Genomic DNA, 23,388 nt, shown 5'->3' on the forward strand with positions numbered 1-23,388 from the left:
TGTTTGCTGTTTCTGTGATCCTTCATGGGCGGCTGGCATTTCTGTTGTCTGGTTTCTACTCTCTCAACCACAGCGGACCCTACTTTTTCTCCCGAGTGTGCTTATCTGCCCAGCTGCAAAGAAACAAAAGGTCTGCTGTTGTTTCTGCACTTCTTCTCCCTGTCTTCATCCCTGAACATCATATGTGTGCAAAGAAATCAGACTTGTTGCTCTGTTGTCTGGAAAGGGTTTAGCCCTGAGTTTGCTGAGGTGATGATGAAGCTTGTGTGAGGCTGTGTCAAACATCGAGAGACATGCACACAGGCTGCAGAACATGTGTGTTATTCGCTCAATGCATGCACTGACTTAGAATGAGCCACTGTGCAAAGGATGCCCCAGAGAGACTATTCCCTATACACTATCATTGAGTGTATGATATTCAAGAAAGCAAATGGATAAAGAAATGCCTATTATCTAAACCTAAATTACTCACTCACTCTCAGTGTTAACTTCCCTGATCCTGAGAACAGGCCATCCATGTAACTACCAAAATGCACTTTTAAAAAGTGTATTCATGCTGCACTTTGTCCTCATGATTTTTCCTCGATAATGTGTTCTATGTTGAGAATCTTTAAATAAAACTAATCAACCACCAAAGAATTATTTCTCCCCATTTCTATTCATTAGTCCTTCTAATCTTGAAGGCTGATTTCAATGATCATATATTCCTCACAACTTGATACAATTTCTTCCTTTTAGAGTCCCACTGAATATCATTTATATTTATCTCATGCTACTTTTTTATTCTAGTATATAATTACTTGTGAACTTTCCTAGTTTCCTCTCCCAAACACACAAACCTTTTAGCTATTTCCATGGGAAGCTCTTTTACATATTACTCTTCACACCCTCAGCCATGGGATGTGCAGGAGACACTAATGGATCTAGTGTATCACACATGAAGCAGATCACCAAGACGATGATTACAATCAGCAAATCCCAGTGTCCACTGAAAACAGTGACAAGGGTAAAAAGACACTGGCTGAGAAGGGAGTAATAAGTGTTCATGAAGAAGAATTTCTTAAGCCTCAGCATCTCAGCAGCTATAGCAGAACGCCATAACGACAAAAGTAATTTGAGTGTGAAGTTACACCATAACATACAAATGCATCTGTCAATGAGGCCATTAGAAATCTTCCAGACTGAAGGTCTCAAACACCCACCACAACTTTCTAATCCAATAGGGCACATACAGGGAAACTGTACTGTTAAAAAGCACTCCTGTTGTCAGGAAAAAGGCAAAAAATGTCCCCTCTCACCATTCCTTCTCAACACTATACTGGACATCCTAACCAAAACAAACTCAGGGCTAAACCCTTTCCAGACAACAGAGCAACAAGTCTGATTTCTTTGCACTCATATGTTGTTCAGGGATGAAGACAGGGAGAAGAAGTGCAGAAACAACAGCAGCATTTGAAATTAGAAGCACAGTACCATTTACCTTAGCACTCCCCACAGTGAAATACTTATGTATGAATCTAACAAAATATGTATGAGTCCTGGATAGAAAAATGACAAAACTCTGATGAAAGATGTAAAAGAAAATTAAATAAATGGAGTGATATTCCATGTTCATGAATAAAAAGACTCAATATAGTCAAGACACCAGTGCTCCCCAAATTAATTGAAACATTCAATGTAAACCCATCAAAATTTTACTAAATTATTTTGTGGATATTTTGTGGGCAACCTGAATCTATTGTTTATATGAAGAGGCAAAAAACCCAGAATAGACAACTCCATAATGAAAGAACAAAGGTAGAGGACTCACACTACCTGACCTCAAGACTTACAAGAAAGCTACAATAATCAAGACAGTGTGGTATTTATCAAACAGGCAAATGGATCAATGGAACAAAAGAGCACAGAAAGAGACCACCACAAATATAGTTAACTGATATTTGACAAAGGAGCAAAGGCAATACACTGGAGAACACGCAGTCTTTTTAACAAATGATGTTGGACATCCACATGCAAAAAAGTAAATCCAGACACAGATCTCACACTCTTCATTAAAATTAACTCAAAGTGGATCACAGGCCTAAATGTAAAACACAACACTATAAAATGTCTAGAAAATAAGAGAAAATATAGATTATCCTGGGTTTAGCGATGATTTTTTTTTATTTTTTTATACTGATTACTGTGTTCCAGGATATTCTTATTTTTGAATTTTACTTTTATTTTTTTCTGTCTAGTCTCTAATTTTGTAATTTGTATTTTTATTTCAATAGTTTCAGAGCAACAGGCGGTGTTTGGTTGCATAGAAAAGTTCTTTAGTGGTGATTTCTGAAATTCTGGTGCACCCATCACCTGAGTAGAGTACACTGTATCCAATGTGTAGTCTTTTATCTCTCACTCCTCTCCCACCCTTCCCCTTGAGCCCCCAAAGTCTATTATATCATTCTTATGCCTTCGAGATGACTTTTAAAATGCAACATAAAAGCTATGAGCAATGAAAGAAATAATTGATAAGCTGACTTCATTAAAATGAAAAACTTTTCTTCTACTAAAGACAATGTCAAGGGAATGAGAAGACAAGCTACAGATTGGGAGAAAATATTTACAGAGACACATCTAAGAAAGGACTCTTATCTAAAATACACAAATAACTCTTAAAACCCAACAATAAGAAAATGAACAACCCAAATAAAAAATGGGCAAAAGACCTGAAAACACACCTCATCAAAGATACACAGATGGCAAACAAGCAGAGTAAAAGATGCTCAACGTCATAGACTTTGGAATTTCTATTAAAACAATGAAATAGAATCACACACGATTGCAGTGCAGTTGAGCATCCCCCAGGTACACTCTTCCCAGACTTGTGCAGGCTGGTTCCCTCTGTCTTGCCTTTCTGTTTGCAGCATAAATGCCACTTCACTGAGGTGTTGGGGACTCCCTCACTCTGTCCCTCCCGCCTCTCACTGCAAGCACCTGCTTTGTTTTACTAGATGGCACCTGCTCTTTCCCTCCACCTGCATTTGTTTTTATGCTCTGCCCATCCATTCCTCCAGACGCTGAGCTCCTGAGGGCAGGGCCCATGCAGGTCATTTCTAGCACTGCACCGCGGCCTAACCTGCCCCTGCGCAGGTGAATGCTCCAGGCACAGTTTCTGAATGAAAAATGAGAGTATCGAAAAGCCCCCTTCCCACCTGTGAGCAGCTCACATTGTGGAGATGGATGCTACTAACAGGAGATGCAAGTCGGGTGAGAGGCAAGGGGACAGGGAGAGTGACCCTGGGAGTCTCTCTGGCTACAGCGGCCCCACTGAGCAGAATGGGCACTGTGTCCCCTGACGGCCAGCGCTGGCACTGCAGACCCAGGCAGGGAACCCAGAAACAAGCCCTCACCTGGGTGTGGGTGTCCTCAAGGCAGTGGGACTCCCAGGGCTGAGGGGGGCAATGAAGGGGAGATGCAAGCTCCAGGGGCGATAAGAGGGGTGTCGGAAGGCTCCCTTAACCCCTCTTTCCCTCCACTGTCCCCATGAGCGCCCAGGCCACTCATAAGCGTAGGTGTCCCGTCCACCCCATCCGCTTCCAAATGAGGGCCTGAGGCTGCAGCAAGGACGCTCCCCTCCTCATGCAGGGCTCGGCCTCCCCGCACCACCCAGGACCCCCGCAGTCCTGCAAGCCCCAGCTGCTCTGAGCCGGGAAGGACCCCAAAGTGTGGAAGGCCTTTTCCAAGGGCACAGTAGGTCCCTGAAGGGGAACCAAAGCCACGCAAGCTTCTCTCGAGCTGGGGGCCTCGGGGCACCCCAGAAAGGCCATCCTAGGTGCAAGAAAGCGGGGCCCACTCCCACGCCCTGTGCTCCAGGGAACGCAGGACTCTGCACCCTGACCCTAGAGCTCGTCCTAGGACGGCCCCACCATGGAGACCCCCAGGAAAGGCGAGGAACCCCTGCCCACCAGACTAACACTTCTGCCCTACCTCAGTTGCGTGCGCACCCTGTGGGAGGGAGAAGACACCCAGGAGGTCCGGCCTACAGGGACCTGAGCGGCCCTGCCCGTCAACTGGAAAACCTTCCGCACCGCTGCGTGGCTCCGCAAGCCAATTGGAAAGTCCGTCGTCCGCACCCTCGCAGCCAATCAGAATGCCCAGAGTGAGTGCTTCCAGCCATTTGGGACTCCCGCTGGCTCTGTGGCTTCAGCCAATCAGGATGCCTGTCTTCGATAAAACCAGCCAATCAGAGTGCCCGCCACGCGAAGCCAGCAGCCAGTGAGGAAGCCTGGCGTTCATGCCTCCAGTCATTGTCAGAGTGTCAGCCGTCACAAGGCACTTTCAGCCAATCGCAGCCGCCCTTCGTCGCCAGCGCTGTGGTAACTCGCGCGGTGTCCGTCGGGAGTCGCGCGCCTGGCGGCGGAGGCGACGGTCATGGAAGATATCCCAACTGTTGGCCTGGGCACCTGGAAGGTGACGCGGTCGCGGGCGGGGAGTCGCGCCTGACCTAGGGGAGCCCGGGGCTTGGGGGCGCCCGATGGGGCCCAGGCCGGGGCTGGGGAAAAGTGCGGCGGCCTCCCCTCGGCCTGGCCGGCGCCCGGGTAGGCGCTGCTGAGGTGCCCGCCCGCCGCCCAGACGCAGCCTGGCCCAGCCTTTCCTAAAATGGAGTCGGCGTTGCACGTAGAGCCGGCCTCTGCGAGTCGCGGGGACCTCGGCAGCGGCACGTCTGACACTGAGGCTGTAGCGGTGGCGTTGGGTGGGGCCGCCCGGTGGGGAGGCCGAGCCCTCGTAGTTACTCAGAAATGGAGCAGGGAGGCTGAGCGGAGGCGGCGGCGCTGGACTCGGCCTGAGCAGGGACCTCGAAGCCTGCTCTCCAGCAATGAGAAAAGTTGCGGCCGGGCGCGCGGTGTGGGCTTGTAATCCCAGCACGTTGGGAGGCCGAGGCCGTAGTGCCGCCTGGGCTCAGGGGTTCAAGACCAGCCAGATCAACCTGGCAAAACCCTGTTTATACAAAAAATGAAAAAATCAGCTGGGCGTGGGGGGTGCGCGCCTGTGGTCCCAGCTACTCGGGAGGCTGAGGTGGGAGGATCGCTGGAGCCCAGGAAGTCAAGGCTGCAGTGAGCTTTGATGGCGCCACTGCATTCCAGCCTGGGGGACAGAGCCAGACCCTGCTCAAAAACAACAGCAACAAAACCCAAACAAAAAGTTTAAAAGGAAAATTGGAATTGCTGACTAGGCTTTAAAGGAAACTTTGGGACCTCATGTTCTTCCCTGTTTAGAAGCAGACCGCCCGGATGCCTGAGAAAAAGGACATATCATCGTTCTGTGCATTAATGGGGTGCACTGCGATGTTTTGAGATGTGTATACAATGCAGGGTGGTTAAATCAAGCTAATTAACATCCAGCACCTCTTTCAGTTGTTGTTTGTGGTGAGGTGTTTGGAATGTATTGTCTTGTTTTGAAATATAGGTTTGTAATAAATTGTTGTTGACTCTAAGCATCCTAGTGTGCAGTAAATCTCAAAAGCTATGTCTCCTGTGTGTCTGAAACTTTGTATCCTTTGATCCGCAACTTCCGGTTCCCTCCTTCCTCACCCTCCTCCCAACCCGCAGGCTCTGATAACCACCATTCTACTCTATGACTTTTCTCTACTTTGAACTTTACAATTCCTGCCAGTGATTTGAGACACAACACTGACTAAAAGTGTTTAAAATTTGATCTAAAAAAAAAAAAAATGGTGAACTTAGTTGTTAAAAGCTATAAGAAGTCACATAGAAAGTTAGTTACTGAAGGAGTCAGAAATGGAATGTTCAAGTCCTGCTCATCAAATATTTAAATTATTTCTCCTACCTGCTTATCAGCTTTTAGAGGTCAGAGTGTCCCTTTGTTCATATTGGTTCTCAGCATCTAGTAAAGGACTTGCATCTGGCAGCCATTCATTCAGTAAGCACTCGATAGATTAAACTGTTGAGTCTCTTGCTTCCCTTTCTTCTGCAACAATTTGGTGCAGGAGTCCAGACTCGTGCACACAGGATAAGGAAAAATTATGCTTAAGAGGTCAAAATATTGTGTGTTTTTTTTTTTTTTTGGACTGCATCAAATTGGATTAATCATAATCGCTCATCACTGGTTCTATGCAAAGGCTTATTTTTACTTGGCTGTTTTTAATAGTGAATGAACATCACAGACCTATCATCAGTTGTCTGTTGCCCTAGAAATGCTGCATCAATGGCCAAACACCAGAGCTCAGTGGTATACAGCAGCAAGTGTATTCCTCCTGCACGGGAGGTCAGCAGAGCAGCTCTGTGGATCTTGACTGGCTCCCTCACTTGTCTGGGGATTGGCTTGTCTCAGTTGGGATGGTAGGAGCTACTCCACTTGGCTCCACACACCTCCCGTCTTCATGCAGCTAGTTAGGCAGTGTTCTCAAGAGGATGGCTGAAGTACAAGAGAGCAAGAGAAGTCGTGAGATGTCTGGAGGCCTCAGCTTGGGCTCTGCATTTTTTTTTTTTTTTTTTTTTTGAGATGGAGTCTTAGGCTGTGTCACCAGGCTGGAGTGCAGTGGCGCAATCTCGGCTCACTGTTACCTCCACCTCCTGGGTTCAAGTGATTCTTCTGCCTCAGCCTCCCGAGTAGCTGGGACCACAGGTGCGTGCCACCACGCCAGGCTAATTTCTTTATTTTTATTAGAGACGGGGTTTCACCATGTTGGCCAGGATGGTCTCGATCTCTTGACCTCGTGATCTGCCCACCTCATCCTCCCAAAGTGCTAGGATTACAGGCGTGAGCCACCGCGCCCAGCCGGGCTCTGCTTTATTAGTGGCCGCTTGATCCATCTGTGTGCCTGTTTGGCACTGTGTTAATTACTACAGTTTCTTGGTAAACCCCCATGCCCAGTAGGGCAAGTCACATCTCTCTGCTCTTGTATATTTACAGTATACAATTTGTTAAGTTTTGACAGATGCATGTACCCAGGTCCTGACTTTTTATTTTGGCCCCTCACCCTCCACTGTAAGTTTTAGAATTAGCTTATGAATTCCATGAGAAACTTTATTGGTGTTTTGATTGGAACTACATTAAATCTGTAGACCAGCTTGGAGATAATTGACATCTTTGTAATATTAAATCTAACTTTTCCACGAGCATGGTAATCTTCTCTGTTAATAAATTATCATAAATATGGTTCATTTGTAACATCTTTTCATATAGTTATATAGTTTTTCCTGAAGAGAATATATATGTCTTTTGTTGGAATTATTCTTAGGTTCTTGATAGTCTGTGATACTACTGGAAATTATATTTTTCTGAAATTACATTTTCTCCTTGTTTCACCTGCTATATTCATTACACTTCCAGCCACTTTACTAAACTGTACTATTATTTCTGTTAATTTGCCTATACATTCCTTTGGATTTTCTACACAAATGATCATATCATCAGCAAATAATGGCAGTTTACTTCCCTTTTTTTCAATCTTTAAGCTTCACATTGCTTCTTTTTATTTAAGTGCTTCTGGAAAGCACCTCCAACACAGTGGCTATTCTTGTTTTGTACCTGATTTTAAAGGATGTAGGATGATGTAGGAAGGTGTTTACCTGAATGTTTTTTTTTAATATTGATACTCTTTATAAGGTTAATTAATTCTTTTTTCCCTAACTTACCAGGAGTTTAGATTTTGAATCTAAACTTGTGTTGAATCTTAACAAATATTGATTGAGATGACTTTTGTTTTTGTATTTTAATCTGTTAATATTGATAAATTTTGGATTTTCTAATATCAAATCATCCTTAGATATCTGAGATAAACTCAACATGGGTGTGGCATATTATCTTTTCATAAATATTGTTGCATCCAATTTGCTTTCATTTTAGTTAAGATTTTTGCAACTGTATTTATGAATAAGATGAATGTGTTAACTTTTAATATTTTTGTCTGATTTTGATTTCAGGGTTGTGCTGGTTTTGTAGAATGAGTTGAGACAAGTCCATCTTTTTCTACTGTTTGAAAGTTTGTGTTAAACTGGGATTTTTTTTTTCTTGAAAATTTTATGAAACTCTAGTGGTTTTTTTTTTTCTAATTGCTTCATTTCTTTAATAATTATGTAACTTTTTAAGCTTTATTCTTGAGTTAAATTTTTCTAGGAATTTTTCCATTTTATCTCATTTTTCCAAATTATTGACATATAGTTATTAATAATATTTTCTTTTAAGTCCATTTTATCTGTGTGCTTTACTTTTCATTCATGTCAGTTTAAAAAAAAAAAAAAATCCGTTTCTTCATCAGCCTAGTCTGTTGATCAGCCAGAAGTCTGTTTATTTTACTGAAGTTTTTCAGAAAACCAACTTCTGGCTTTGTTAATCTTCTCTGTTACATCTTTGTTTTCTATTTCATTGATGTTATTCTTAATCATATTTTTAATCTTTCCATCCAATTTCTTGGGTTCTTTTTCTAACTTAAGATGGATACTTGGTCCATTTGCTTTCAGCCACTCTGAATCTGTTGCCTATAAAATGAAGATAATGATGCTGCTCTAACTCCTAGGGTTACTGTGAACCTCCAGTGAGAAAGTGTTTTGTGAACTATAAAGCTCTTGTCAGTCTTGAGTTTAATGAGATTGCAAAGCCTGCCCAGCCCCATAGTCTTTCCTAGTTCTAGTCCCTTCCCTTGCCTGAGCTGCATTTAGAGTGACTGTTCTCTTTTCTGAATTGCCTTATTGCTTATAGCATCATACATTCATTTGGGTTTTGTTATATGCTTTTTGTGATGATAGCTTCGTTTGAGTCTACACCTCTTCCCCTTTATTACTGGACGCTATGGTCTCTGAGGGTATAGGATGAGTCTTAAACCTCTTTGCATCTCAGTTATTATTATTCATTCTACACTTTTTTATTGCTTTGATCATTCAGGAAACACACCATCTAGCTCAGTTTTCTGAAGACACTAAAAATAACCTATAATTTTTTTCCCAAAATATGTAAAGGAGTTGGAACTTATTTATAAATTCCTTTGTAACTCTGACATTATCTGTTTTTAGACTGATTATATTAGTACCAAATCAGTGACTTAATTTTTTATGTATTATTTTCTCCTCCTGCTTGGGTGAAAGGGGAGAATTGTGTTGTATTCTTCTGACTGTGGGAACACACTTTGTTTTGTTGGTTTTGCAGGCCGCTCCGGGGAAAGTGACTGAGGCAGTGAAGGTGACCATTGACGCAGGCTACCGGCACTTTGACTGTGCTTACTTTTATCACAACGAGCATGAGGTTGGAGCAGGGATCCGTCACAAGATCCGGGAAGGTGTCGTGAGACGGGAGGATCTGTTTATTGCCAGTAAGGTAGGGCTGCTCTGTGCAGCAAAGCCAGCAGAGCTTGAGTAATGCTACATCTCTGAAGGGCTTTCTACTTTCCTTATGGGAGTTGATGACTCTGTTTCACACTCAAATCAGAATAAACAAGAATATTCACAGCTTCATGAGCTTGCTGAATTACATTGTGTACAGGTTTGTTTCATATTATTTACTTGGTCATTCAGGTGGGAGTGCACCAATAAGCCCCAATTAACAATATATTCTTCAAATTGATTGAGTGAGGAGCACTTTGGCTACAGTGGTGAGTAGGACAAAGTCGTAGCCTTTACAAACTCTGTCTACACAGCAATTCCTACACTCAGAATTACTGGGGTGATTGTTAAATGCAGATTCCAAATTCTAGCCCTCATCGGTTGAATGAGAAACTCTGGGTGCGGTGCAGATGGCATTACAGATGGAAGAAGTAGCTTGAGCACAGGCATAAGACATGAAGCAGCATGACAGGTGCAGGGGTTTGCAAGGAGCTTGGTGTATTAGCCCATTTTCATGCTGCTATAGGGACTTACCTAAAACTGGGTAAAAATAAAGAGGTTTAATGGACTCAGCTTCACGTGACTGGGGAGGCCTCAATCATGGCAGAAGGCGAAGGAGGAACAAAGGCACATCTTACATGCTGGCACACAAGAGAGCATGGGTAGGCGAACTGCCCTTTATAAAACCATCAGGTCTCATGAGACTTGTTCACTGTCACCAGAACAGCACCAGAAAAACCTGCTCCCATGATTCAGTTACCTCCCACTGGGTCCCTCCCACGACACATAGGGATTATGGAAGCTACAATTCAAGATGAGATTTGTCTAGGGACACAGCCAAACCAAATCACTTGGTCTTCCAGGACTACAGGATGTCAGGCTGCAGGAGTAACGAGAAGTGAGACTGAGTGGTGGATGGGGTAGGCCATGGAAGTTCAGCTGTGCCATGTCAGGAGCTGTGGGTATTAGGGATTGGATGGCTCAGGCTCACAGCTTCATTGTTTGTAAAATGAGACTCTGGATTTGAGAACTTCCTGAGTAACTTCCCAGTTAAAATTTCATACCTCAAGGCTCAATGTTATTTCTATAGTTGAATTGCCTTCTGTTTTACTTCATGGAAATAAATGTTCATCAGTTACCATTCTTATCTGTGCCAGAGCAGAGAGTGGTAAGAGAGAAGCCTTGGTGTGTGCTTGCCCAACCGGGGAGACTAGTCCAGGTAGGGATGTGAGTAACTGGAGATTTCTAAGGCTTGCCCTGCAATTTGGAGCAAGTTGCTTCTGTGTGGATCGTAGTCAGCAGTGGAAATATGTTCATTATTTTGGACATTTCAAAAAGTCATAGAAATATAATCAAATAAATAAATCATACATATACACACCACATAGAGACAACTGTGATTAACAATGGAGTGCATTTACTTCTGGTGTTTATTTTTTTATTTTTGTTAATATACTGTGCTCGTTTGTTTTCATTTATTTTACTCCCCTTTCTTTTACTTTCATTTAACTTATCATTTTTGTTTTTCCCTTGCTGTGATGGAGCCTTCAGGTTAGCTTATATCACAGTCAAAAAAGTATGATGAAGGAAATAGGAGGGGAAAAACACAAGTTTTTCTACTAAATGGGAATGTGGGGGAAAATAGCTAAAAGAAATAAGGCAGTGTGAGCTAACTCACCTGGGTTAACCTGCACTGTTACAGTGCCTTACGAACAGAGAACCCTTAATATGGAGTATGTGTAAGTGAGAAAAACAAGGTAGAGATTTTTCTTATTTTTTGTCATGTATTTTCTGCCTTAAAGAATTTCATTTTCTTTCTTTCTTTCTTTCTTTTTTTTTTTTTTTTTTTGGTCCCAGTGGATCCAAATAACCATCAAATATCTCTCGGTGTCCTGAGCTTCCCTTGAAGAGGAGTCAGGCTGAAGAAGCCCAGCTTTGGAGCCTCTCCCTGCAGGTGTCCTGGAACTCTTCTGAGGATAATGACCCTGTCCTTCTGTCAGAACCTGCCATGTTGTATTTGTGGTCATCTCATCTTGGCTATTTTTGGTCCAAGACCGTAGCTTCATGGGGCTACAGAATGGGTGCTGTGCTGGTTCTGGGTGGGCGTGTGTGACGCTGGTCCCCTCTCCTTTGTAGCTGTGGTGCACCTGGTACACGAAGCCCTTGGTGAGAATAGCATGCTGCAGGAGTCTAAAGGCCTTGAAGCTCAAATATTTGGACCTCTACCTCATGCATTGGCCCATGGGTTTCAAGGTACTGTTTAGTAGGTGGTTTGTTCCCAGGTTTGCAGGACTTTCCTACCTGTGGTCATACCCCGTCTTGCAGTGGGGATTCAGGGCCAGGGTTCCAGGGCTGCATCTGCCACATGCTAGCTGCAGCCTTTGGTCAGGCCTCTTGATATCTGGGGGTCTTAGTTAATGAGAGGCTTGGCTTGGAAGATCTCTGAGGCCCCAGCCCCCACAGTTCTGTCTTTCAAGTCAGTCACTTTTCCTCCAGGCCAACAGAGCAACAGGTTTTTTCTCTTCGGTCTTTAGGTGAAAGCAGAGATCAGATGAAGAAATACTGCTTCTCAGACAGAGTTTCCAGTGAAGTCCTAGGTCTCTGCTTGCACGTTCTGTCCTCTCTGGGCAGTGAATGCTGTTTTGCAATATGGGCAATATGTGCTTATTCACCTGTAGCAGGGTCCAGTGGGTTATGGTGGTAGTTGACTTTTCCACTTGGTTTTATTCTCTTAATTGCTTCACGGTGTGTCTGGAACATGCATCTGAGCCATGGCTTTGTCACTCAGCTACCCCGGTCTGGGCATGCAGCTTCCCTACTCCAGGCAACCTGCTTCTCACACAGGTCCTGGCCAGGATGTCCCTGCACGTTTGCCCTGGGCCATGATGACAGCCTGCCTGGGCAAGGGCCTGATCACATAGGTAACACCTGTGAGATACAGAAGCCCTTGCAGGGATGTTCTCCCTACACTGGAGTGGGTGGCTGCTGCTCAGGGGTATTCCACATGGCTACCTGTGAGAGGGTCCCTTTATGTGTGCCACACTGTTGGTTACTGGTTTAGAGTGAAATAAAAAAAACCACTTCATTCCTAGCACAGCTTTACTTAACTAAGGCTTTGTATCTGGTTTCCATAAATGATATGGGAAGCTATCCATTAGTCACAGTGACCAAGAGTGGAAGATACCTAGAGGGCAAAACCAGAGGGGTGATTCAGAATCATATCTATGTCTTTGAAATTCGTCGCGTGCAGAAAGTCATAATTAAAACAATGGCTGTAGCTATACTGTACTCATTGCCAGCCAGCATTGTTTTAATTATGTATCCAGCACTGTTTTAGGTGCTTTACACATAGTAACTCCTTTAATTCTCACGACCGTTCTACAGAGTTGACACTGCTAATATCCCTCTTGGACAGATGATGAAACTAAGACACAGAAAGTTTCAGGTTGAAGTTAGATTATTGGAGCCCAGAAGCATATGCTCAGGTCAGACATTTCTTACACTTTGCTACCCTCATCCTTTAGCAGATCCCTGTCTTTGGATTTCTGGGTGGGAGAAAATGAGAGTGTCTCAGATCACACAACAAATTACAGAAAAGGGTAATACAGCATCATCAGCATGTCTTCTGGCCAGTGGGAGTTGCTAGGCCTGGTGTGATGCTGGACGATTAGATCAGGGTCCGGTATGAGGCCCAGGCAGCATTTTTGTGGACCCTTGGATAAATGTCAACATGGGATATGGCTTTAAAGCGAGACTGTTAGTTACTTCAGCTCATCATAGAAAATGCCTCTTTCATGTGGATTAGGCTGGAACATGTGACATTCTTCCATTGTTGCTTAGGAATATGATTAGGTGTCATTAAATAAACATGCCTGTGCCATTCACCCTTAACACCCTATGTAGGGATGCGTGAGGGAGGTAGCTGGATTGCACATCCGTGCCCATAGCTTCTCTGAAAGGTGACTAGAGGTTCTCGTCCTCTCAAGGTGTCTCTCTGCCCTCCACCTCCTGTGCACCTTTGTATTCTCACTTCCTTACCTCTCATGATGATGGGGATTCTAAGAAAAGAAGACAAGACCCTACCAGTGGAGTTAGGAGAGGGCTGCATGGGCTCTATAAGACAGGAAGAAAATGCACTCCCCACCCATTCTTTACCTGAAATTAGTAAACTGTTTTCTGGAGGTGATGGAAGAGGACGACCTTGCATCAGTGAGGATGCAGAGTCTTCCTTTCCCATCTTGTGAGAGATGGACAGTGAACATCAGGCTGGGCAGAGGTTTTGCCAGCCACCCAGTTCATGAGCCCTTGATCTTTTCCTAGAAAGGTGAAGACTGGGCCTGGTCACATGGCCAGGATGGGGTTGCTTATTGACAGGGCCGTGGCTTGGATGCAGGTCTCCTGACACATGGAGTATTTTTTTTCATACATCTCAACTCTCCTTCTTTGCAGTCTCCTCATACAGCCTGGATCATGATTCCCAGTAAGCTCCTTTCCTTCTGCTTCTCACATCCTAGAGCATACGACTTGCCTCTGGACTGCACCAACATGGTCATCCCCAGTGACACAGACTTCCTGGACACGTGGGAGGTAAGCTGAGCCATACCACAAGGCAGCCTCATGTGGTGTGGGTCTCCATCAAGGATGCAGTGAGCTGCTTGTGTTCAAAGACATCGAGGTTGTCTACCTGAGATGGGGGGTTTGCAGTACAAATGAGGAATCAATACCTGAAGAACTCAGACACCTCAGTGACTTTCTTGTTACCTTTGGTTTGGTGTGGTACAGCTCTCTTGCCACTTTATTTGAGGGATAGCTCATTACAGACCTCACTTTCTTTTTTCTCAAAAATTTTTTAATTAAAAAAACACATTTATTTCAGAAAACACAGGAGAGTTCTTCTGTATTAAACTAACACTAAAAAATTTATTTTCCCATCACCCGGTGGTACCACTGTTAATGTTTTACGGTTCCTTTTTATTCTCTCTTAAGCATTTCAGAGTGATAAAGTTGGCAGCATGGAAGCTTAGGCTGGGGAGGTAAGACCAGTGTGGGGAGGGTTACCAAGTATCAGCCCGTTTCCAGGTTTCAGACCAAAAACAGCCCTTTACTGCAAGGGCTTGCAGTAAAGTCTTGAGCAGGGAATTAAGGATGTGGTAGATTTGAGAGGCTCCTGGAAGTAGACCCACAGGCTGATGTGAGGCTTAGGCTTCGGCTCCAGCATCGCTGACCGAACATCTGTGGTCATATGGTTTTGGTAACCAGCATGTAGGATGGGATATCACAGTTGAGGCCCAAGAAGAAAGTGAGTTCAAGCTTAAGCTTGCTGAGGTTAGGACAGAGCTTGCTGGGTGAAGCTCTCCAGGGAGGAGGCCAGAGGGAGCCCTTGAACACATAGGAGTCCCAGGCTAGGACCCCCATCAGCAGAAGAGAAAGACTAACTAAGGGATCTGAGATGTCAGGACCAGGGCCCGTGGGCATCAACCCTTTCTGTTACACTGTTTTATCTCCCAAAAGATTTGGGTTAAACTCTAAGGTTCATGTAGCAGCAGTGAGGGGCCGGTGATTGTTGCAGTTGAGGCAGTAACTCTCCGCTGCATGTTGGCTCATTGGTCACTCCGGACTTGCTGCTGACCACGGACCCTGGCACAAAGCCATGCTCTTCCTGAAGCTCAGGGGCAGCCTGGCTTGCTGGTCATTGACCAGCTCAGAGCTGTAGGTTACTCTGCCCTCAAGTTCCTTAAAATGGTAAGTACAGAGGGTGGGTTAGGAGAATGATGATGCATCCGTGTGCTTAAGATCAGACTGGAAAGAAAGGTGAACAAATAAAATCCACAGCAGACGTGCTTACCAGACATCAGGAAGAATAAGAACAGGAAGAGCTCACATGTGTTGAGTGGTGGACACCAGTCTTAGCTAACGTTTTATGCGATTCCATGTAACCCCTAAATAGCCCTGTGGCACAGGCAGGGTCTCCCTATCCTGAAGCTGAGGAAACTGGGGCCAAATGAGGCCATGCAACTTTCCCAGCATCCCCTAGCCAGGAAAGATGGGACTGGGATCATACCTTGAGTGCAGAAATGCTTCTGAAGCTTGAGGTAAAATATTGTAAAAATATTGGGTGGAACCAGTTGTAGAATACCGTACCGAACTGCTGAGGGACAGGGACATAGATTGTCAGTTCAATAGACAGAACCTTCACACTCAGCTGAGTTGCTGTTCTCTTACAGGCCATGGAGGACCTGGTGAGCACTGGACTGGTGAAGAACACTGGGGTGTCAAACTTCAACCATGAGCAGCTTGAGAGGCTTCTAAATAAGCCTGGGTTGAGGTTCAAACCAGTAACCAACCAGGTAAACCGGTGGAAGCATCAGAGAGTTTAACTTATGTGGCTGGCTTCCCAGCTGCTACCTCCACAGGGCTCTTCTGGAAATGGGAGGATGGGGTGAAGCACAAAACAGGCATCGTCTTCTCTGACAGCAGTCAGAATGGTGACTAAAGGCAGCAGCTAGCCAAGTGGCTTTCTTGAAGGTGCGTCTGGGTAGGTGGTACTGTTAGCAGGCAGGGTGTGAGCTGGCACTTGGCCCTCCACGTGCGGGGCGGGCAGGTCACCAGGTGTGCTCAGAAGTGGTCAGGGTCCTGGCAGGTGCCTCGCCCTCGTTAGGGAACATGGGTCTCCCCTCCACCTCTTCCTAGCCTGCAAACTGCAGTAAGAAAGCATGGATGACCAGATGCCCTCACGCCAGGCTTACAGGCTACTGAAGCTGATGCAGGTTTTTAATGTAGAGAAAAGACTTGTGGGGAAAGAACTATTGTATTTTCTAGACTGGCTTTGTATCATTTATATGTATAAGTATAAGTGATACAAACTATACAGATCATTTATACAGTACTTAAGCTTCTTACTTAAGAGTAGAAGTGCACATGTAAAAATGGAGCTGAATAAATTCTCATAAACTGAGCATAGCTCTAGGACCAGGTAAAGAGCACACCTAGCACCCCTGCAACTCCTGCCCTGCAGAGCACAGCATCGTTGTCATTCCCAGCAGCCAGGATTCGCTTCCGAACTTTACACAGATAAAATTATAATGCATCATAAACCCCTCTGTGCTCGCCTCTTTCACACAGCTCTGCTTCTGTGCATGTGATTGTAGATGGTGCTCTCTTATTTATTGTGGTATTCTGTTGTGTGAATTGACCACAATTGAGTTATCCACTCTGCTGTTAGTGTGTTAGTGGGCACTTGGACAGTTTCCAGTTTGGGACTATTAAGAATAGAGCATCACTCTCTATTTTTTTCAATAAATATGCTTTTTTAAACAGTTCTGTATAGCGTAGATGCAGAAAAGTGTGTGAATCATAAAAGGCATACATAGCTTGATGAATTTTTGCAAGTGAACAAACTCAAGTATTCAGTACACAAAACAAGAAAACCCTCAGCCATTCAGTAACTCCTCTGGGTCCTGTTGTAGTCGCTACCATGAAGAGCAACCTGGCTTCTGACCCAGCTAATACAGTTCAGCTTTGCCTTGTATACAACCCTATATACATTAAGTTTTTACATATATGCATGTATGCATAGTAGCTTCTGTATTTTTAGTTGTTCAGCAATTTAAATACCTGAGAATGGTTATGGCATAGTCTGAGTAGACAAGGTGGGTTGGACGAGTGGAGGGTCTGCTTTTTGATAGGATGATGGATACCCAGGAACATAGAATTCAGAAGGTGCCAGAAGCTGGCCTCTCTTTTGGAGGCTTTCCAGAGAGGCTGATCTTGATGAGCTTCGCATGTTCCTGAGAGTGAAAGCACTATTCATAGTTCTCTGTAATTTACACTAAATAAGTATTTTAAATCTCCTTATAACCTGGAATTACATATGCGAGTTTGGAGAATGTGCAAGAGACAGTGATCCTGCTCTCTAGCTTCTTAAAATATTCATTCAAGTCACCTGTAGCATGTATTTCTCACATGCAGTTTTTCCGTTTAATTCATTCATGCAGTGGATATATTTTTATTGCTTTCTATGTGTATAGGTTGTTCTTAGTGTTGGCAAGACATCCATAAAGAAAAAAAATTCAAACAAAATCTCTGTCTTCATGAGGCTTAGATCCTGGTGAAAACAGAAAGACAATAAGCAAATACGTAAAATCTGTGAGCTGTCAGTTAGTGATAGGTGCTGTGGAGATGGTGCCGTGGGGAGATGGGAGCTAAGGAGTGTTACAGTCTTTACCTGAGTGCTCAGGGAAGGCCCCGCAGAGCAGGTGGTATTGGAGCATTCAGACGAATTAGATGTCCCCGAGGCCATAGACTCAGAAACCATGACAGCAGCTGGCCTCTTGGAGACTGCTCTGTCCAGGCTTCTCACAGCAGAAACACTCAGGCCTGGAGATGGGCCCCGTGGTACTCAGTGACAGCCAAGACTTCAGCGGAGGTCTTCTGCTGTAGAGCTTTTCTAGGACACTAGTGGTCTGAATTTTATGTAAGCTGTGATTCTGTTGTAGATTGAGTGCCACCCATATCTTAATCAGAAGAATCTGATCAGTTTTTGCCAATCCAGAGGTGTGTCCGTGACTACTTACCGTCCTCTTGGTGGCTCGAGGTAAGGATACATCAGTGACATGTTAGTCAGAGGCCGAGTGGGAAGTAGATGCCACCTTCTCATTTCCTTGGGATGATTTGGGGAGGCCTTAATGGAGCTTTTGACAGGGTGTGGAGGGACCAGCTAGTACTAGCCTGACATAGGGTGATGGCTCAATACGCGCTTGTTAAAGCAGTGAATCCTCGGAGTTCCCAGGGACCACCCATGCCTGAACAAAGGATGCAGAGACTCTATGATCATCTTCAAAATCACTTGTAGTAAAGGTTCCACATGTTCACAATATTCACTTTTTAGTGGTATTTTGGGTGAATTTTTCTGAAATTATCATCATCAACAAATATTGATTCCTGGTGCTGTGCTAGGGCGTATAGTAGAAGCTGAGAAGCCAGAGACCCCTGAGAGTCGTGGGGGAGTTAAAACTTGGGAGCCCACTGGCTCGTGCACTGACGTGGCCACCGGCTTCTTGAGGAAAAGCACAAAATACACATGAAAAGTGATGTCATGTAGCTGTGTTCACCAGTGTGTTAGCAGTGGTCATCTCCAGACTGGAAATTTGGAGTGATGCACTTTTTTGTGTTTTAAAATTTCCTATAGTCAGCTTGTGTCATGATCTGAAAATAAATCCTTCATTTTGGAGAAAGATTTCTCCTTTCTAAAGAAAGGGGCAAAGGGGCATCCATGCTGGATCACCTGGCTCACTGCCCTGTGCTGTGTCTCTCTAGTGAGGGAGTTGACCTGATGGATGACCCTGTGATCCAGAGGATTGCCAAGGAGCACAAGTCTCCCGCTCAGGTACTCAGCGAGGGCTGTTCTGAGCCGGGGGTGCTCTGACCACTCCACATCCTTGGGGAGTCCTGGGGTTTGGCAGGTCCTGGGAAGAGACTGGCTCACCCAGATAAGTCCATGACTCATCAAAACCTTCCAGGGTTGAACAGAAGTTGATCTGCAATTGCATTCCCAGTCACTCACGCCGTGTATCCTTGCCTCGGAGCCTGTCTAGACTCAGAGGAGGAGTTTCCAGGCCTTTTCCCTCTGCCCCACTTACTGCATGCGTGGTTAGTATGAGATGGAACAGAAAAGCTATTTATTTTAGTCTTCTTTGTTCTAATGTCCAGTGGGGGACTGGGTGCATGTTAAGGAATTCTCATTAAGGCAGATTCTTTGGCCTCCTCCTTGGGCTGATGGCTGTCATTACCAACATACTGACAGAACTGGTTAAATGCCAGTAACTGTTGCTGCTGTCATTGACTCTTGGACTCTTACTGCACAGTAAAACTCAAAATGTTAGAAAATAACTTAGACTACATGGGATTTCCCTTTGAGTGATAGCAGACTTTTTGTTTCCTTGCAGATTTTGATCCGATTTCAAATCCAGAGGAATGTAATAGTGATCCCCAAATCTATCACCCCAAGTCGGATTAAAGAGAATATCCAGGTAGGTGTTTTCCTTCCTTTATGTTAGAGGGTTTCAGATGATGTGTTAGATGGAAAGGGATGACTGCTGTAGCATACGGCCTCAGGATCACAGTGCCTTGATACAGCAGGGACCTCTCCCTCTGCACTGCAGGTGTTGGTGGTTGACCTTTCACTCAGCAATCCATGGACCCAGCGTCCTTCCATCTTAGGGCCCCCTCTCCCCTAGGGTCTTGGTGTTTTCTCCATCCAGCCCAAGATTGGGAAGTCAGGAAGAGCATCTCGTGGAGAAGATTTTTATGGACCAGGCTTGGGCATGTACATCTGTCACATGGCTATGCCAGCCCACAGAGGAGGCTGGAGGTCTCCTAAGTGTGTGCTCAGGAGAAAGGGGAGGCAGTCAGTGGACAGGTCCCCACCTCTGTTGCATGGAGGCATGCCTGCATAACCTGAGGGCACTGCTTTGAGTTGTGTGGGAAGGTTCTGGTCCCAACTCCTGTTTAGGCACTTCTGAGGCAGGAGTGAAGACTGGAACAGGTGGAGTGTGTGCAGAACACAGAGAGGCAGTGGTCCTTTTCAGGGCAACCCTTTCACCTTAGCCAAGACCCACAGAAGCATGTGAAATCTGTTTTTGGAGTTATGTGTGGCTTCAACCCTGATGACATAGTCTATAACCCAGTCAAAGTCATGGACTTGGGATTCCCACAGGCCCGCTCACCATTTAACTGCTGTCTGACCTCTCTAAGCCTTGTTTCTTCATTAGAGAACCTTTCTGATACGACCACTGTGAGGGTGAAATGTAATGACACAGTGAAGGGGTGGCATAGTGCCTGGCGTAAGGAAGTACCTGATGCTCTTAGTTGCCAATCACCCCCAATCCCGGATGTCACCTGTGGTGATCTCACAGGCAGTGACAGGCATCGGGGGCAGCCCACACCCATTGGTCATGTCAGCATGGGTGTGTGTGTGAGCTTGGGGCCAGCCGCACAGCTGCATTTTGATAGACAACATGCTCTGGTGCCCAGGAGTCAGCTCCCGCTTGGTGTCTCAGCTACTCATGAGTTCCACAAGGCACTGCTGCATCTTCAGGGCTCGATTTGGTTGTGCTAAGTGAGCATTTCCATCAAATTTATTGACTGACCCATCTGTAGCAGTGCCTGTGCCCTCAGGCTCGCTGTGCATGCCAGGCTGGCTGCAGGTGGGCATAGCCCTGCCATTGGCAGGAGAGGCAGGCCACACATGATGGGAGGACCTGGAGATGGGCAGGCTCCTCGTGGTGTCCACAGCACTCTCCCTTCCGGGCCCTCATCCAGCTCACCTGCTGCCCACATGCACTTCTCCCCTCCTTCCTCAGGCATCCTGCTCTCTGAATGGCCCAGAGCAGCTCTGGGTGACCAGCCAACCTAAAGCCTGAAGAGTACGGATTTGGCTAAGCTGTAAACTCAGTTCTCTGTGATGGCTGCTGACAGGCCTCTTGGAATGAGGCTGCAGGTCTCGTGCAGTGGTTAGAATTGAGCATTGCTGACTGACTGGCATCTACTCCACATGGGGGCCTGGCCTAAGGTGCCCTCTGTGCCCTGCAGGGCAGCCAGGATTGCTCCTGGGACATAGGCTTGGGGGATGGCCCCAGTTCCACCCTTGTGGCTCTCAATGCCTGGGATCCCCATGGCCTAGGGGCAGTGAATGTGACATGGGGACCTCAGGCCCAGCTGAGATGCCCCCTTCCTCTGTTAGGTCTGCTGCACACTGAGGGCAAATGCCATCCCCAGGCAGTGAGATAGGACCAGGCTGATGTGAGACCTGAGGGCCAAAGCAGAAGTGATCTGATGGCTGAGGACAGAGAGCAGCAGTGGGTTAGGAGGGGCCGTGGAAGTGCCCATGCTGTCAGGAGGAGGTGGGAGCCGGGTCCACAAGACTGGCCAGGAGAAGAAAGGCACAGAGGGGCTCAGGCACAGGGCTCCCAGTGCAGGGTGCTGGCCCGGCCCACCTCCTATCGCCCCAGTGCCATGCAGAACTGCTGCTGCAAGGCACCTGCCCTTTGTAGGGTCTCTTCTAGAATTGCTCACTGTTACCCTTAAATGCAAGCCTCCCCCTACCCCAGCCCCAGCACTCCCTACTCCCTCCAGATGACACTCTGAGGCTACTTTTTCCTGGCCCTAGGAGGCGGAGGCTTTTGTGGGAGAGAGGCTGGGGTGCTCCAGCTCCTCACATTGGGAATCACTCAATGCACCCCTCCTCCCCATGGGACACAGCCACTCTGCCAGGCTGGGGTGGACGCTGATGCTGTGGCCATGGGTCCTGTTCCTCAGTATGTGGGAACAATAAAAAGGGAGGGAGGGGCGGGCCAGAATACTGTTCTCAAGGAAGAAAAACAGATCACTCTGTGATATGGGTACTGTTAGAGTTCATAGTCTCAGGGCCAAGTGGCTCCCTAGTTGGCAGGTGTATGAAACAAATGGTTTTGTTGGATTTTTTGAGGGTAGCAGGGTCAGTGGAAAAAAATTCTGTGCTTTACCTTTTAACTATTCTCATATGTTCTTTATTCCACTAAGATGAGTGCAGTATATATTCCATCTTGCCAAGGTTTCCTAAATGTAGCCAGGGCCAAGCCAACACCAGTCACATGATCCAAATCAAAAGGCATTTCGGAAATCCAGGCTGTGATTCAGGGAAATTCCAAGTGTCTGATGAAGTGTTTCTTTTACAACTTTGTGTCCCCTGCTGGTCTAGCACAGTGCTATGTAGGTAACATGTGCCCCATTAAATGTGAATTGAATTAAGTTTTCTATTAACATTGTATTTTGGTTCCAGGTGTTTGATTTTGAATTAACACAGCACAATATGGATAGCATCCTCAGCCTAGACAGGAATCTCCGACTGGCCACGTTCCCCATGTAAATATGGCTCCTTCTTTTTAACTAGAGGGAAAACTATACAGATTGGATGGTTGGTGCCTGAATAGGTATTTATCATATACATTTTAGATTAAACCTTCTCATTATAATTCTTTTCTGTTTGAAGATGGACCACTGAGTGAAGCTAATTTCACTGGGGAGATTAAAAGTATATATCATTTAAAATGTTTCTCTTACAAAATAATCACTCTGTTTCAATTTTTGATTTCTTTTTCTGTTTTTCAGAACTAAAAATCACAAAGACTATCCTTTCCACATAGAATACTGAGGACAACTTCCCCTTCCTTGTTTCTGCTCAGCCCAGATGCACCGATACCGTTAACAATGTTGACCCTCCTCTGTTAATGGCAGCTGTGCCTGGGACAGGAGCCACACAGTCAGAGGAGGGTGCAAGAGCCTCCTTCTCTGAGTAATCTGGAGAACTGAGCATGTTTTAAGTGAAGTCAATGGGGTTTCTCTTAGACAGCCTGTGTGGCCTCTACTGTGAAAAAAGATGCTGATAACTCATGAATGAAATTTTCCTTCACATTTTAAGAAAACCTTATCTTATGAAATTATTTAAGCCATCTAAGAGCCAAGGAAACAGTGTAATCCATCTCTGGCCTATTGTCCAGCTCCACCAGTTGTGCCCCAGGCCAGCCTGCGTCACCTTCACTTCTTTCTCTGCCCTGCCAATGACACCCAGGTTATTCTAAAGCAGAGTCCTTCCCTTCCCCCAGTGGGAAGGAAAATGGGATAAGTCTGGAGCACTGTTTCAGTTCAATAGAGAGGCTTTTTTCTCCTTAAAAATCTGAATTTTAGTTAGTTTTTTTGTGTGTGTTTTTTTTTTTTGTTTTGAGACAAGAGTCTCGCTATGTCACCTAGGCTGGAATGTAGTGGATTGATCTCAGCTCACTGCAACCTCCACCTCCTGGGCTTAAGTGATACTCCTGCCTTAGCCTCCCAAGTAGCTGGTTAATTTCTAAATACTAGTTTTTAATACGGTCTTCTGATAAGTCAGATGATACCTGTGGAACCCCCATAGCAGAGATGAAAATACAGCTCATTTCCTCACATCCGCTCATCAACTTGTTTAGTTTCACATATCAGGAAGAGGCCCTGCAGAGTATGGTGTTCACACCCAGGCGTTGGTGGAGGATGTGGTTTA

General features: G+C 45.5%; 1 protein-coding gene across 1 annotated transcript; it reads left to right on the plus strand.

Moving 5' to 3' along the window:
- Positions 1-4,413: 4,413 nt before the first annotated feature.
- Positions 4,414-23,030, plus strand: AKR1E2 (aldo-keto reductase family 1 member E2). Its single transcript, XM_012443385.2, has 10 exons — positions 4,414-4,452; positions 9,148-9,315; positions 11,457-11,573; positions 13,770-13,907; positions 15,545-15,667; positions 17,816-17,913; positions 18,636-18,705; positions 19,265-19,348; positions 22,138-22,220; positions 22,467-23,030. Exons 1-10 carry the CDS (start codon positions 4,414-4,416, stop codon positions 22,507-22,509), a joined length of 963 nt encoding a protein of 320 aa, XP_012298808.2. The 3' UTR covers positions 22,510-23,030.
- Positions 23,031-23,388: the final 358 nt, after the last annotated feature.

This window comes from Aotus nancymaae, unplaced genomic scaffold (genome assembly GCF_030222135.1).
Source record: "Aotus nancymaae isolate 86718 unplaced genomic scaffold, 86718_ANA_hifiasm-v0.15.2.pri h1tg000083l, whole genome shotgun sequence".
Classification (NCBI taxonomy): Eukaryota; Metazoa; Chordata; class Mammalia; order Primates; family Aotidae; genus Aotus; species Aotus nancymaae.

Excerpts from the sequence above, each read along its gene's own strand:
- AKR1E2 (XM_012443385.2), top strand. The coding sequence starts at position 4,414 with ATGGAAGATATCCCAACTGTTGGCCTGGGCACCTGGAAG. Across the intron at positions 9,316-11,456 it reads ATCTGTTTATTGCCAGTAAG|CTGTGGTGCACCTGGTACAC; the intron begins GTAGGGCTGCTC and ends TCTCCTTTGTAG. Across the intron at positions 18,706-19,264 it reads AGCACAAGTCTCCCGCTCAG|ATTTTGATCCGATTTCAAAT; the intron begins GTACTCAGCGAG and ends GTTTCCTTGCAG.